Source organism: Zosterops lateralis (genome assembly GCF_965231275.1).
Source record: "Zosterops lateralis genome assembly, chromosome: 12".
NCBI classification, from domain to species: Eukaryota; Metazoa; Chordata; class Aves; order Passeriformes; family Zosteropidae; genus Zosterops; species Zosterops lateralis.
In genome coordinates this window covers 15252239-15266156 of record NC_139772.1, presented here as the reverse complement: position 1 = coordinate 15266156, position 13918 = coordinate 15252239, and the positions used below count along the sequence as shown (strand labels likewise).

The window sequence follows — 13918 nt, the reverse complement described above, 5'->3', positions numbered from 1 at the left end:
AAAAAAGCTAAAATCTGCAAAAATATAGAACACATTTGTTTTACAAAACCAAAGAAATATCATCTAAAACACTTTTTTTCATTAGAGACAAAGAGCAGAAAGTTTGGATTCATATTTTAGGTCAAGCTACTTTATAAGGGCTTGTTCCAGAAGAAACTTCTGCACTGTGTCTGTAACACTTACAAAAACTAATACATGAAAATTAACTGTGACCAGGGAAGTCCTTCATTCAAGTGTAAAAAAAAAAAAAGGAATTGAAAGGAAGTATGAAAAAAACCCAATAAGACAAGTAAAGAAGAAAAATTTTCCAACCTCCTATGTAATAAAATTCTGTTTCTCACCAGCACCTTCTATAGATAAGGCTGACTAGTTTCACTAAACAATATTTCTATATACTGTACTTCTACATTTATAGCAACTTCTTCAACAAGGAAAAAAAAAAGAATAAAAGCATTTCCCTCAATACTGCAAGATGATTACAAAAAAATGGAATTACATTTCAAATCTGCAATCACACATCGGGCTGCAGATTTTTTTTTTCTAACCATTGATTCATTTGGCTGTATATTAAAAAAAAAAAAATTAATATCACAATACTTTTCAAAATAGGTCAGTACTGACCCCAGCTTATGGGCCGTCTAAGGTTTCTCCTACACTGCAGTTGCAACACCACTTGAATTGATTTTCTCTGCAATGACAGCTCCAGTCAGACTGGCACCATGGCAGTCTACCAAGACATCTCATTACTATGCTAGGCAAATGACAGCAGCTGGTGTCATATTATAAAGGTGTTTTCAACAATGAAAACACAGCCCCTCAATCTTCAAGGCAACACTAAATCGTTTAGAGGGTATCATTTTTCTGTTAAGAGCATTATTTTTGGACAAAGACCACTTTTAAGTTTGAAATTGCCCTGCTTTTTAAATAACTAACAACCTCCTAGCATTTTTTAATCACTTTATTATCCCACCTACATTGTTTGGAAGTACTTGTTGCCAGGTAACTGTTTAGCAGCCATTTTCAAGGGCTGGAAATTTATTTTGCATGTGTAATATATATATTTACACACACACACATATGGAATGTGTGTATTTTGTGTGCATGTGTGTATGTAGATATATATTCAATGTGGGTATGACTGGATATCTCTGTGTCTGTAAATACATATATATATATATATGTACATGTGTGGGTACATGTACATATACATATATTTGAATGTTTTCAGCATTCTGGACCCTTCTGGGAAGTTACACTTCATCCCTTTCCTCGGAAGGTGTTTAAGCCAACCCTCACCAACCACATGTCCAAAGCCAGGGTAAAAGGCAGGGCAGAGCAGAGCTGGCCCTGCTGGGCATCACTCCTGGGCCTTGCTGCCCTCCTCGGACAGCTCTGCCGAGCTCCCTGCCTTGGCAGCCGCTGGCTCCTCCACGTTCCCGGCGGCTTCCGAGTCCACTCTGGAGCGCTTGAACCTGCGGTCGGGGTACTGGCTGTTGTCGAAAGGCATGCGATGGACACAGAGCACGTGGGTCTTCAGGTTTCCCTTCTGAGAGGCACTGTAGGGGCAGTATCTGCACTGGAAAGGCCGGTGACCTGTGTGACAGACAACAGCCTGGTTAGTTTTGGCTTTAGCCCCTGGACATTGCACAGCCTGGACAAACTGACAATCCGGAGCCACTCTCCTGCTGGGAGGGGGCATCACTCAGTGGCCTCTGAGAGAACAAGAGATCTGCGCTCTTCCTCAATCAAATGCATTTTAAAAATTCTCTGCCTAGGGTTTTCAGAGCAGTGCAGCTAATCCATCTCCCCCCTCAGCTGTAAATCCTTCAGCCCACGATCCAAACCAAACTCTTGTAAATACAGCGTGTACGAAACTGTCTTCTTTTACATTTGTTAATTATCTTTTTTATTGAAGTGCAATTCAAGGATGACAATGTGCAGACCCTTAGTCTAATAAACACACTTTGTCTTTGGGTGGGTTTCTGGGTAAAGAATTGTATGTTTTATTTCAATCGCACAGATTACTTTTTAATGGAAAAAAATAATGGATTGAGATAGCCAAGGCCTCAAACCTGCAAACATTTACTCCAGTGAGATTACTCCTGTGAGTAAAGATACGCAAGCATGTAAGTGTTTGCTGGACCAGGGCCCAAGGTTATCATCAGCTTTAAAATAAAATGTCCAAGCCAGCTTAGAAAAGGAATGTTAATGCACAAAATCTGATAGATGCACTTCTTGTGGATAAAACAGCAATCGACCACGTAACAAAGGCATGAATGAAAGATATCACTTCTCAGTAGGGTTTATCAATATGCTCTCCTATATTTTTCAGATTATTGTGACTTCAAATCTCCATGCTGTATCTGGTTTTGGAGGTTATGTTTCAACAATCACATTTCAACCTATGCTGGGAAGTTGTTGATGTGTTTTACTGGAACTTTATGAGCTTTGTCTCTCAAATTAACTTAAGCCAGGACCATCTGAGGTCAAATGCGCTTAGCTTGCTTTAATTTGCTCAAATAAATGAATAAATAAATGTGCCAGACCATCTACATAAAGCCAGGATAAGTGAAAAACAATACCCTATCTCCACATTTGAAGAGCACATTTTGCCTTGCTGCTGTAGCACTACTTAGCAGGCATAAAACAGATGCTGGGGCAGCAGAGGAGGAGGATTATGCTTCTTGCATTAGGGAAAGGGCTGGACCCTCTCCCCTTGGTTTTAGGTGGGAATTTACCAGCTAAACAAATAGACACCTGTTGTGCACTGGGCTGATGCTACCTGTACTGGAGTGGAAATGCTGCCATGGTCCTCCCAGCAGAGATGGGAGAATAGGCAGCTGCTGGCACAGGAGCCTGAGCATCTCTGTAGCTGAATGAATTCACTTGAACCAGCATTAGTGCCTTGGGCTGCTCAAACAACCTGCCATTTTTACTGTAATATCATCATCATCACTTGAGAGCTGAGTCCCCCAAAACGTGCTGCTTGCTGCCCGGGGAAAGACACTTGGTGCCCTAAGCCCTTGCCCTAGAAATGCAGCCTTGTTTCCTTCCCCAAGGATGGAAAGCTCCCCATCACCCTTTGTTTTCATGAGCTGTAGACTTCCAGAAGTGTGACCACCCCCCAAACCCTCCATCGTGCATATTTATGCACATTATACCTCCAGCACAGGAAGGACATGGAGCTGTTGGAGCAGTCCTGAGGAGGCACCAAAAGGATCAGAGGGATGGAAAGGGTGAGAGAATTGGGATAGTTCATCCCAGAGAAGAGGAGGATCAAGGGTCACCTAATTCTGGTCTTGCAGCACCTGAAGGGGCTGGTAAGAAAGATGGACAGCGACTATTTACAAGGACCTAGAGTGACAGCTCAAGGGGTAATGGCTCCAAACTGACAGACAGTGGGTTTAGGTCGGATATCAGGAAAAAATTCTTCCCTGTGAGGATGGTGAGACCCTGGCACAGTTGCCCAGAGAAGCTGTGCCTGCCCCATGCGTGGAAGTGTTCCAGGCCAGGTTGAATGGGGCTTGGAGCAACCTGGGACAGTGGAAAGTGTCCCTGCCCCACAGCAGGAGGGTTGGAATGAAATGATTTTTAGTGTGCTTTCCCACCCAAGCCAGTCTATGATGCTATGATCTCACCAACCAGCTGTTAATGCTTTACCTACAAGCAGCTCTTAATTAAGAGCCATCCTAATTCTTTCCTGCAAAGAACAAATTCCAGGCAAGGAATGCACAAAGCATGGCTGGAGCTAACCACCTCACATGCCCCAGAATAAAAGCAAACTCTTTTTGCTCACCACTGAACCAAGTTCAAACCCGTGTTCAAAATTCCATGCAGAGAATGTAATTTATTAATTCAACGCACTTTAATAAATCAGACAATATAAAGTGCACCTACAAGGATTCAGTTCTGCATTGCTTCCCCCACGACTTACTTTTTCAAGCCATCAAAATTTCACATCACTGCCTTGTGAAAAGTAAGTACACAATAAGTTAATTTGTATTGTCACTATGCAGTACAACTGTGGTAAAGAGCACATTCATTTTTAATCCGATATGAATAATATATAAATATGTATACAGAGTGAGGGTCATAGGAAAGCAAGCGGTACATTGTTTACAGCAGAAGTAGTACAAAAAGTAGAGATTATTCTTGCTTGCAAAGATAACAATAACTGCAATTTGCTTGTAACTAAGGGGTGAAGGAAAATTCCCATTTCTTTTAGGTATCCCCATTTATTAATTTCAGCTCCAAAACTTGTTGTGGGCAGTAGGCTCTTAAAATAACCCTTCCCAGATAAGTTGGCAATAAATTTATAATGCTTTATCTAGCAGTGGTTGGTAGGTTCTTTCTTAGCAAGCTATAGTTCAGACGTATTTTAGCCACTGTGTATCTCCCAATAAAATTATATTAAAGCCCTTCAGAAAAAAAAAAAAATAAAAAGGAAGAAAGGAATCTTCCTGACAGTTCAGGAGATGATGTGATATGCATTGCAATTGTAGTAAAAAGAATGAGACTGAAAGTGGATGGACTAGGGGGGCAAACTATGCTGTGCATCTTTCTCTGATCAAAAATTCAGGCTAGAGGACAATATATTGTTTGCAGCTGAAATAATCCTGTTGTGGAGCTGTGTTCTATGAAGTCTGTGACTGAGCATGTGGAGGGACTTTGCAATCCTGTGGATGGAAGCTGACAGTCTAAGGAAGTGGAACAGCAGAAAATAATATTCAAAATTAGCTAAAATGACAACAATAATGGCTGGACTCAAAGAACATTTTTAGCATTTATGGATTTCCCTAGGAGGGTTGATCACTTCCAGCACCTGCTGGACCCTCTCCTCTAAAAGTGATCTAAACCTCCCAGAAGGGTGGCAGTGCTGAAGTGACCAAGGCTCATCATCTTCTCTAGTTAGGACTGAATTTTAGGGAGCACAACAAGCATGGATAAGAGAGAACTTCTGGCCAGGATGGAGAAGTTTTCTGCAGGCTCATATTAAGAAAAATCCCTCAGTGTTTGAAACTAGTCCACCTTTTTAAAAATATATGCCGCTTCATTAATTTAGGCTTTGAGGGGGAAAAAAAAAAGTAAAGTTTGTTTTCTTTTCTTTCAAGTTTGTGATGTGATATGTTGCTTTGTGACACTTCATGTCAGGCTGCATCAGTCACATCGCGTTAGGTTTCATAACATGGCATGACTGATGCAGCCCAACATGGTGCATCAGCTGAACAGTCAGAAACTGTAGGTTTTGAGAAAGACATGGATCTCAGTCTGGGGTTTAGGGCCACTTAAATGAAAGTTTATCTCAAGTGAAGGCCTTGTATTTAAATAAAGCCATTGCCCAAGAGTTGTTAAAGATTCAAGATACATGCCAAACTGTATCTTGCTTTGTCTAATCTTTACAACTCAAAATGCATTATTGGAACACATAAAAAGTCAATGTCAATGAAGTGGCACTGGGTTACTCACTGTAATCCAAACACTGCTAATAGTTACTAATTTATTAACTTTGATATGGATCCATTATTTAAGATTAGCACAAAGGAATACACAAACGAGAGAGAGAAAGAGTGATGAATACTAAAGTCTTTTTCATTAAAAAAATCATTTACATGGTCAAGCCGCATTAATTCTCCACTTCTAAAAATATTTGATCGGCATCCAAATTCTATAAAATTTCCACAAAGAAACATCTTATTTTTGTGGTATTACAGGCACATATGTAGGGGTTTGCACTAAAACGTAAAAATGGGCATTGAACTAGTCACATGAATAAGATCAGGAATTTATTCCAGATTGTTAAAAGTGTACTAATCACAGCAAAATCATGGCTTTCTCCCAAAGCAGCAAGAAAATGGTAATTTGAAAGAAAAATGCCAATAATACATCACACACAAGCCGTCTGTTGTCCCCACTACACCACTTTGTATTATATTGCATATGTGTACATATATACACAGATACACACATCCAGACACACACACACACGATTTAATGCATAAATTCGGGGGAAAGACAGAAGAGCAATAACATGATGAACAGAAAACAAATGCTGTGCAATGTACTATAAATTATAATTAAGCTCTGAATAAAATGTGTTTCTTAGATATGACATTTGTTCCCTTAAAATGCAAAAATGGCCATGATTATCTGACAGAATGTTTTTCCCTTAGATGGCCAATGGCTATAGCACTTACTGAGATGCAATACGGCAAACTCATTTCAGATTTCTTTGCCTGGTTTAAGAATATCCTTTTGGTGAAAATCAAAAATAACAGCAATTACCTCTTTAAAACAAATTATTTCCTCGCAAAGAGATATTCGAAAAAAGCCTCAAAGGCTTGAATTTCTCAGAAACAAATCTCTTTAGTTGGGATGTTGGGCACTGAAGATCTGGGCTGGACTTGCTGGGCCACTGTAGCAATCCCACGTGGCCAGGGCAGCTCTGGCCAGGTTGGGGCACTGGAGCAGGACCGGCTGCAGTGGCTCAGGATGGATGGGCACTGCCTGCTGCACCGGGATGCTCAGTCCCACAACGTTGCTGGTGGAATGGTCCATGTAATCACACATCTGCTGCCCAGCAAAGCCTGCACTCACACCTTCAGTAAGCCCGCACCTCCCCAGGTGCTCCCCAGAGCTGATCTGAGTCCCTTTTCCCCACACAAGGTTGTATTTGAGGTACAGTCATCTCTAAGCACATGAAGTGTGTGCTGCCTCAGAAGTAACAGCAGGCAACAATGGCCGGGTGCTTTCTGTGTTTGAAGAGAGGCTTTTTGAGCATCTCCAGTTCCCTGACAGTGATTGCTGGGCTGAGCTCATGTCTCTCTCAGACCACAGCCTCCAGGTCCCAGGCATCTTGGTGAACACTGCCATTTGAAAGTATATTAGAGCATAATAACAGGCATTTGCAAGGGGGAAACTATTTTCATTTAAATCTTGGCTAGTGCAATTTCCTTTTTTTAACGTATAAATTTTCATAAATACATTTCCTATCCACGGCAAACATCCCAAGCACTGTATGCATTACCCAGGAGAGCAGAATGGCTCTAAAGCAGCCATTCGGATCTGGAGCATAACAGTATGGATGGGAAAATGCTGAATAAATATATTTGTCCAATAGACAATAATGGCTCTGATTGAGCCATTCCACTTTATTGGTCTCAAAATATGCATTTTATGAAACTCCCCAAATATCAGAGAGATTAAAGTACACCCAATCAGGTCCATATCTGTAATAAAAGTTTTTATAAAACAATTGAAAAGTATATGTTTATTTACACACAGGTCCAAGACCAACCAAGATGATCTTCTGGGAAAATTTCAATATTCTGTGAAGTTTATATGTTACTTGGATTACAAAAAAACCCCTAAAATTAAATTTTAAAAACTTTATTTCATGTTGACCAAGAAAAGTCCTAAAACCAAACACACTTATCTGAGGCTTTTTTTGGTAATTTTCTCTGGAACATTTTTTTAAAATGCAGGGATATCTGGATTTTAGGAAGGCCAGGGAACATTTCCAGCTACCATGGCTGAGGCTTTGGGTTACATGTTTCCACTGAGACTCCTAAAGGAAGGGCAACCTCCTGACCACCCTCCATTCAGCTGAATTCCTTCATTACAAGGCTCAATCCTGCAAGGAGTCCTTAGAGGACATCAGATGAATTGCTCATGGCACCAGCCTGGTTACTTAAGTCCCTCCTCACTAATACTGAGCTCTTTGGAGCAGCTCAGGTCCAAACACACACACTGCCACCTGGAAGAGCCTTTCTCTTGCTGTTGTTACTGGAAAGATCTTAATTAGGGGAGGAAAACTTTGGGGTGAAGACTCAGCATGTGACAAAACACAGCCACCAGCGTGATCCTGAATAAATGCATTAAAGGTGCCTGGGAAAAAGAAAAACATGCCGAGGGCAGCACCCATCCCAAAGTCACTGCAGTCCTGGTGTCCTGCAGAGATGGACACTCTGTGTATGGGCACCTGCGACAGCAGGCTGGCAATTCACTCAACTATCACTGCCTGCAGAAGAGCTGCAAAATAAAAAGACCTAATCTGTAACTAACTTTATCAAAGATTTTTACTTGAACAAAAAATTTCAATCATGGGATTGAATTAAACCCTCAGATACCTACATGGTTTTTATGAAATGCAATCAAAAGTGGAGCCTATTCTTGAGTTAGTGCCTCACACAGTGCTTGGTGTTTCCAAACAAGTATTTCAGCTTGCTGATGAATGCACTAAAATGTTTAATCATGACACAGAAAACCAAAAGTTGGTGCTACGCTTTGCCTTTAACACATATTATTAAAATATTACGTTAATTTCACACATTCCCCCTAAAATAAAAACTGTTCTTATCGTAATTATTCAGTTCCTGTCTCAAAGGCCTGCAATCACTAATTATCACACGCTGAAGTTTCCTTTAAAAGCAAAAGAAGTAAAAACCACCAACAAATCAGCCCTGCTATGTAAAACAGCCAAGTGCAGGTTGGTCTGACACAGAGACTAACTATCACCTGGGCACTCCTGATAAATTCTACTGTTGCCCATCATCTATATTGTTTCACCTTACTGAATGAATAACTCAAAAAATTATGGAAAATATCACTAATTTATCATTTATTTTGCCTTCAATATGCGGAACATGGAAATTCTAATTATTTGGAGGTAGAGTGAGGAACTCGTTAGCCATCTGTAGTACACTAAATACAAGGGAATTAGGAAATGGCCAGTGAAATAACTGATGGTGTAAGAGAGACTTGCAAGTCCTGGGAAAACAAACATTTCCCATTTCTTGCAGAGTTGGTAAAACAACAGAATTACTCAGCTCCAGCCACTCAGCACAGAATTTGTTTCTTTTTCAGAAGAAGACATTCACACAGGAACTTTTGATTTATAAAGGAAATGGATCTCTTCTTGGAAGAAAGAAATAGCCTCAGCAGAATGGCTGAAAAGGTCTTCCTAAACAAATATTAAACTTTATGGGAACTCTGTGAAGCTAAAATTCAGAGATAAAGGCAGAAGACAGTGTTTTCTCAGGATGTGTGTGTCTCAGACCATGGCTGGTGGGTGCACACACGGTGCCCTGTGCACAATGGCATCAGTTCAGGTTCTGACATGACAAACATGAGTTACGAGCCCGGAGCCTCAGCAGGCTCCAAACGAGGTTAGTGGGAATGCTGTCATTGATTGAGCTTGAAATGCCAGACTATCATTGTCCCATGCTTTGGGAAATTTAATTACATTTAATTTTACATATTTATTTACTTTGGTTTATACACATAAGTAGAGGACAGAGTTCTTATCAAGGGCACTAGGTACCTGTTGTAAAGAGCAGGCAAACTGACTAAAGTCATAATGGCAATGGTTACAGAAATCATAATTCTTTTCATAATACTAAACTCACAGCAGCTTGTGTTTTTGGCCAAGCTTTTATTTCCAGCCATTTCCTCCCCTCTGGTACCAATTCCTGTTCCACAAACCCTGATGTGTCCCTTCACCTCTGCAGCCTGGGCCTCTCCACACGAGAGGGGGGAGGTACCTGAGCCCAGGGAGCGTGCAGGGTACAGTCCTCACAGCATTCTCTTCCTTTTATGCTTTGGGGATCCATGTAGATTGCAACCAAGGAAACACATTTTGAAGAAAAGTGGCAGACTTTTCTTTAATATTAACTAACCCCAAGTTCTTCTGATCATCAAAATTACATGCTCAGAGTCCCACCTTTGCCTTTACTTACATATTTCAATTAATTGCTGCGTCTATTCACTCTTTTACATGTTTTAATCACTTCAATAACATTATATTCCCATTCTAACCCCCTTGAGCAAAATATCTCAGTTTTCCTACTAGGTCATTCACAAGTTTTCTCGCTAATGTTCTGTCATATTTTTTAATTGTCTCAGTAAATATTTATTATTTCAGGGAGCATTTATGACTTCTTGAATGAAGCTGTATTTGAATTTAATGTACCTATGATTTCCCAGAATAAATGCTATACTGGTGGCACTGGGATTTTAGTAAAGAGAACATTCAATTCAGAAGCTAATAGGAAAGACCTTGTTAGTGATGGTATTTTGCTATCAAATATCCTTTATTCTGCCTAGCAAACCATAAATACAATAGAATTTTCTCTTTCACTCTGGGAAACTGTCTTGAGTTTATTTATTTTACTTGGCAGAATGGAATTTTAAAAATCCCATACTCAGCTTTCTAAATCTTTCCTGCCGATGTTTGGATGTGTCACATCCTCAGCTGGTGTCAAACTGGACAGTGACACAGCCTGAGCCATGCCAAGACCTGCCCCTCTGTGCACAGCCCTGTGAGGATACCCGGCCTCCCCACCAGCTCCACAGCCAATAAATCACCTGGGTGGGAAGGGATGGAATTATCCACATGCTGTAATGTTTGCTGAAGTGAGACCCTAAGCTAAATATCTGTTTTCTTCATGTATGATGTCACTTGGACTAACCATGTTCTCCTTTCATTTTTGGTGTTGCTTTTTCAGGTAATGGGGGTAATTTAGACAGTATTTTGTCACATTATCACTTGCCATGTACCTCATGATTCTCCAGCATTGTGATAGTAGAGAGCCAGAAGAAGAACAAAACACTTTAAGTAAATAAATATCTAACTCACTAATAGCTAATATTTCAAATTATCCAGGAGTAGCTCACAACCCCACTAATCATTCTGCTAAAACACCACTATTATCTGTTTATGGGATTTGGTGAGTGGAGTTCTCAGAACCACTCATTATTGGCAATGCTTCTGCATTATGTGCCATCACAGCACAGAATTACCATGAGCACAGCCTGAGTGGGAGCTCACAGCAACCCACCTTTCACCAGCCACATTCTAAATGTAGGTGTACATATAGCTAATGTTTCCATAAAATAATAAGCCAACATTTTTTTATCATATCCCATTTAACAAACCAGGAGATCAAACAGGAAAAAATTAAAGGGTTGCAAAGACTAAATTGAGCATTAACTTTGCAGGACCTCTCCCTCTGGAAAGTGCTGTTGGTGTTGCCACAGAAAAAAAGTGTCTTTTTTATCAAGTCACAAAGGAAATGCTTTCTCCCCTTCTCCTTTTCTTTGCTATAAAAGGCTCTCTAAAATGAAAGGTGTCAGACTTTGCTTTTTCTTCTTGGCATGATCCAGAATGTATGGCTGAGGAATGACAGATGTCTGCAACCAGCTGCAATGAAGCATGCTAAAGTTTCAGTCTAATCCACTTATTTCACTGCAGTCACGTAAACCAAAACAAATGGGCAGTGCCTTACATTATAAAAACACAGCAGCATTACTTTGTTGCATAATGTAGCTGATACGCCATCTTTTTATCATTTTTCCTACTGCAGAAAGAATTCACCTCTTTATTAAAAACAGCCCCTGAAAGTTCTCCCATTCTGCTTGCCTCTATTTTTTTCTTTTAGTGTCACAGCAGTCCTGCGATGCTCCATGCATTACTCAAAATGTGGCTATTATAAAAACACCGTCATATTTTTCCAGGGAAGACTGCTTTTGTTTTTAAAAACGTGACCCAATTCAGAAGCCACCGGGCCTTATTCTGCTCTCTCATCCTTGCTGCCAGCCCGTGGCTTGAACAGATCTGCACTGCTCTGAGTCAGGATAGGATCTGCCATCAGATCAATGCATGTTTCATCTGTGCAAAAGCCAAATAACAAGTGCACCAAGCACTTACCTTAACGGGTAAAAACCCCCCACGTGTCTGTTTTCTACTGATCAAACTGGAAATGTCATCAGAGACATAACTAATAGCCTTAATCTATCCCACTAACCTCATTCAAAACCCTCCCATTTTAATGAGGAGGGAGACCCACAGCCAGTGTGTGTCCCTGGACACCCCCCCGTGTTTCGTTATGCCAGAGGGAGTACAGCCTAAGTGAACATGGCATCGCTTCCTGGGAAGGGAGACCCTGCCTCACTCCAACATGTAGTGCAGCAACCTTTTGAACCCTCCCCTCTTTAATCCTTGTATGGAAAGGGAAAGGATGAGGAGTCATGTGGCTCCCTCCCCGCCAGCAGTTCCAACAGCTGGGAAGCACTCTTTCAGCGCAATTCATAAAAAAAGATGTGTTGGATTTCGCCGATGGCAGAATGGTGTACGATTTCTGGCCCTTCAGGCTAAAACAATAAATGCAAAGAGGAAAATTTGAGATTTCCCCCCTTAAACTTCCCACAACAACCTCAGCAAAACCACATGACTTGTCTTGTACAATCTCCCTGGTGTTTTCAGTGCTACTTTGGCAGGAAATCAGAATTACTGTTATATAAATTCCATCTGATGCCAGAGCTACCATCTGTGAGTAAAACTGCTTCACCTACGTCTGCCGGCAAAGCCACTCTCCCAGAGACAAGGGAGAAGGGGAAAAAAAATTTGATTAATTTGCAGAATGCTTGTGATTTGCTCATATATTATTATAACTGCTCATCAGCACATGACAAATTCCCAGCACTCCGCACAGGAACCCGTTCAGTTTCAGCAGTTTTTTGCGTCGGCACCTGACAGACTGCAGAGCCACTAATGACTTTCAGATGCTTACAAACAGTAATTCTATCTTCAGAATAAAAAGAAAAATCCGTAGGAAGAAAAGAGTAGAGTTAGTCTATTCCATTTCCTTCCTGTATATCAACATGATTTAACTCTTCGGGGCAGCAGCGGTTCCAGGATCACAACACGGCTGCTCCTTGCCTGTAAAAGACAAAGACTGCCAATCTCAGGGGAAAGGTGGAAGCAAAAGCCGGTCTCCGAAGGCTTTCGCTACACCAGCTCCGCAGAGAGCCAGATACAAAGCAGGTAGCCTAGGAAAAGGCACACCTAACCTGCAGTACAGGCAGAAAATACATGCTCTCCCCGGCGCTCCCAAAATCCGTGTCTATTTCCCTATTTTAATACTTCTGATAACCTTTTACATTTTCAGGGAACACATCTGCTTCCTAACTGCAGCTGAAATGTTTTTTCCCCCCTTTAAAAGTATGATTATGCTTTCTGAAGCACTGTCTGTGTGCTTGATTGCCTGTTTTAGATTAGAGATTTTAGCAAGGAAACAAAGACTTCAGAGTGCACATCAGTCCTGCATATGAGAAACCACAGAAGGAATAAGCAATAAAATGTGATGCACCATCTGTCCACAAACAATAACCTGGATGTTCTGAAGGCTTACAAATTATTTAGCACACAACCTCACCGAATTATAGGACCCTTAAATAGAGCAATAGACTGGGAATGAGAACCTCTTTGATGTCCTTTTGTATTTTTTTTTTCCCAACTCAGCCCTCGATTGATTGCTATCTGTTGAGGTATTTCTCAATGACTATTGGAGCAAGTTGATATTTATTAAGTAGCTCTCTGTAGAATATTTCGCCACAGATTTGAACAGTGGGGTATACACTGCCTCCCTGGCCCTAGCCTGCTGCAAACAGATTGTTAATCAAAAGACAGTCTAAAAGAATAGTCAGTTGGGAAATTCAGTCCTAAGGGCAAAATGCTGCCCTCGGTACTCATGCGCAACTCCCGCCGGCTTCCATGGGAGCTCACGGGAATGCTCTGGGAGGAATTTGACTTTATTAAGTACCAGAAGCTTTCTGACTGGACTCTTGTAGAACAATTCTCTAACAAAGAATGTGATTTTAATTTTTTTTTTCTCTCCCCCAAACTGCGTCCTGTTGCAATTAAAAATAAATTGACATTTTTCCTAGCTGTCATGCTGAAGCACAGTGATCTTGCATGCAAAATGCATTAGCAACTGAGCACACTCCAGGTACTGTAAACTAGAGTATGTCAAAGCTACTGGATCCCCAGACAAACCTGGCATCCCCCAGCAATATGCTCACATACCAAAATCAAGATATTGAGAGACCTGTGTTTGGGATAGAGGATTTTGGCTTACTGTAT

General features: G+C 40.9%; 1 protein-coding gene across 5 annotated transcripts in view; it reads right to left on the bottom strand.

The window, feature by feature from the left end:
• Nucleotides 1–1357: 1357 nt before the first annotated feature.
• ZNF536 (zinc finger protein 536) overlaps nucleotides 1358–13918 on the bottom strand; it is a gene marked incomplete at its 3' end in the record, with an annotated part of 339887 nt that continues 327326 nt past the window's right edge. For all 5 annotated transcript variants that reach the window (XM_083870374.1, XM_083870373.1, XM_083870372.1 and 2 more), the window contains exon 9: nucleotides 1358–1593. In XM_083870374.1, coding sequence (XP_083726500.1) covers nucleotides 1358–1593 — 236 coding nt within the window. The remainder of the gene's footprint in view (nucleotides 1594–13918) is intronic.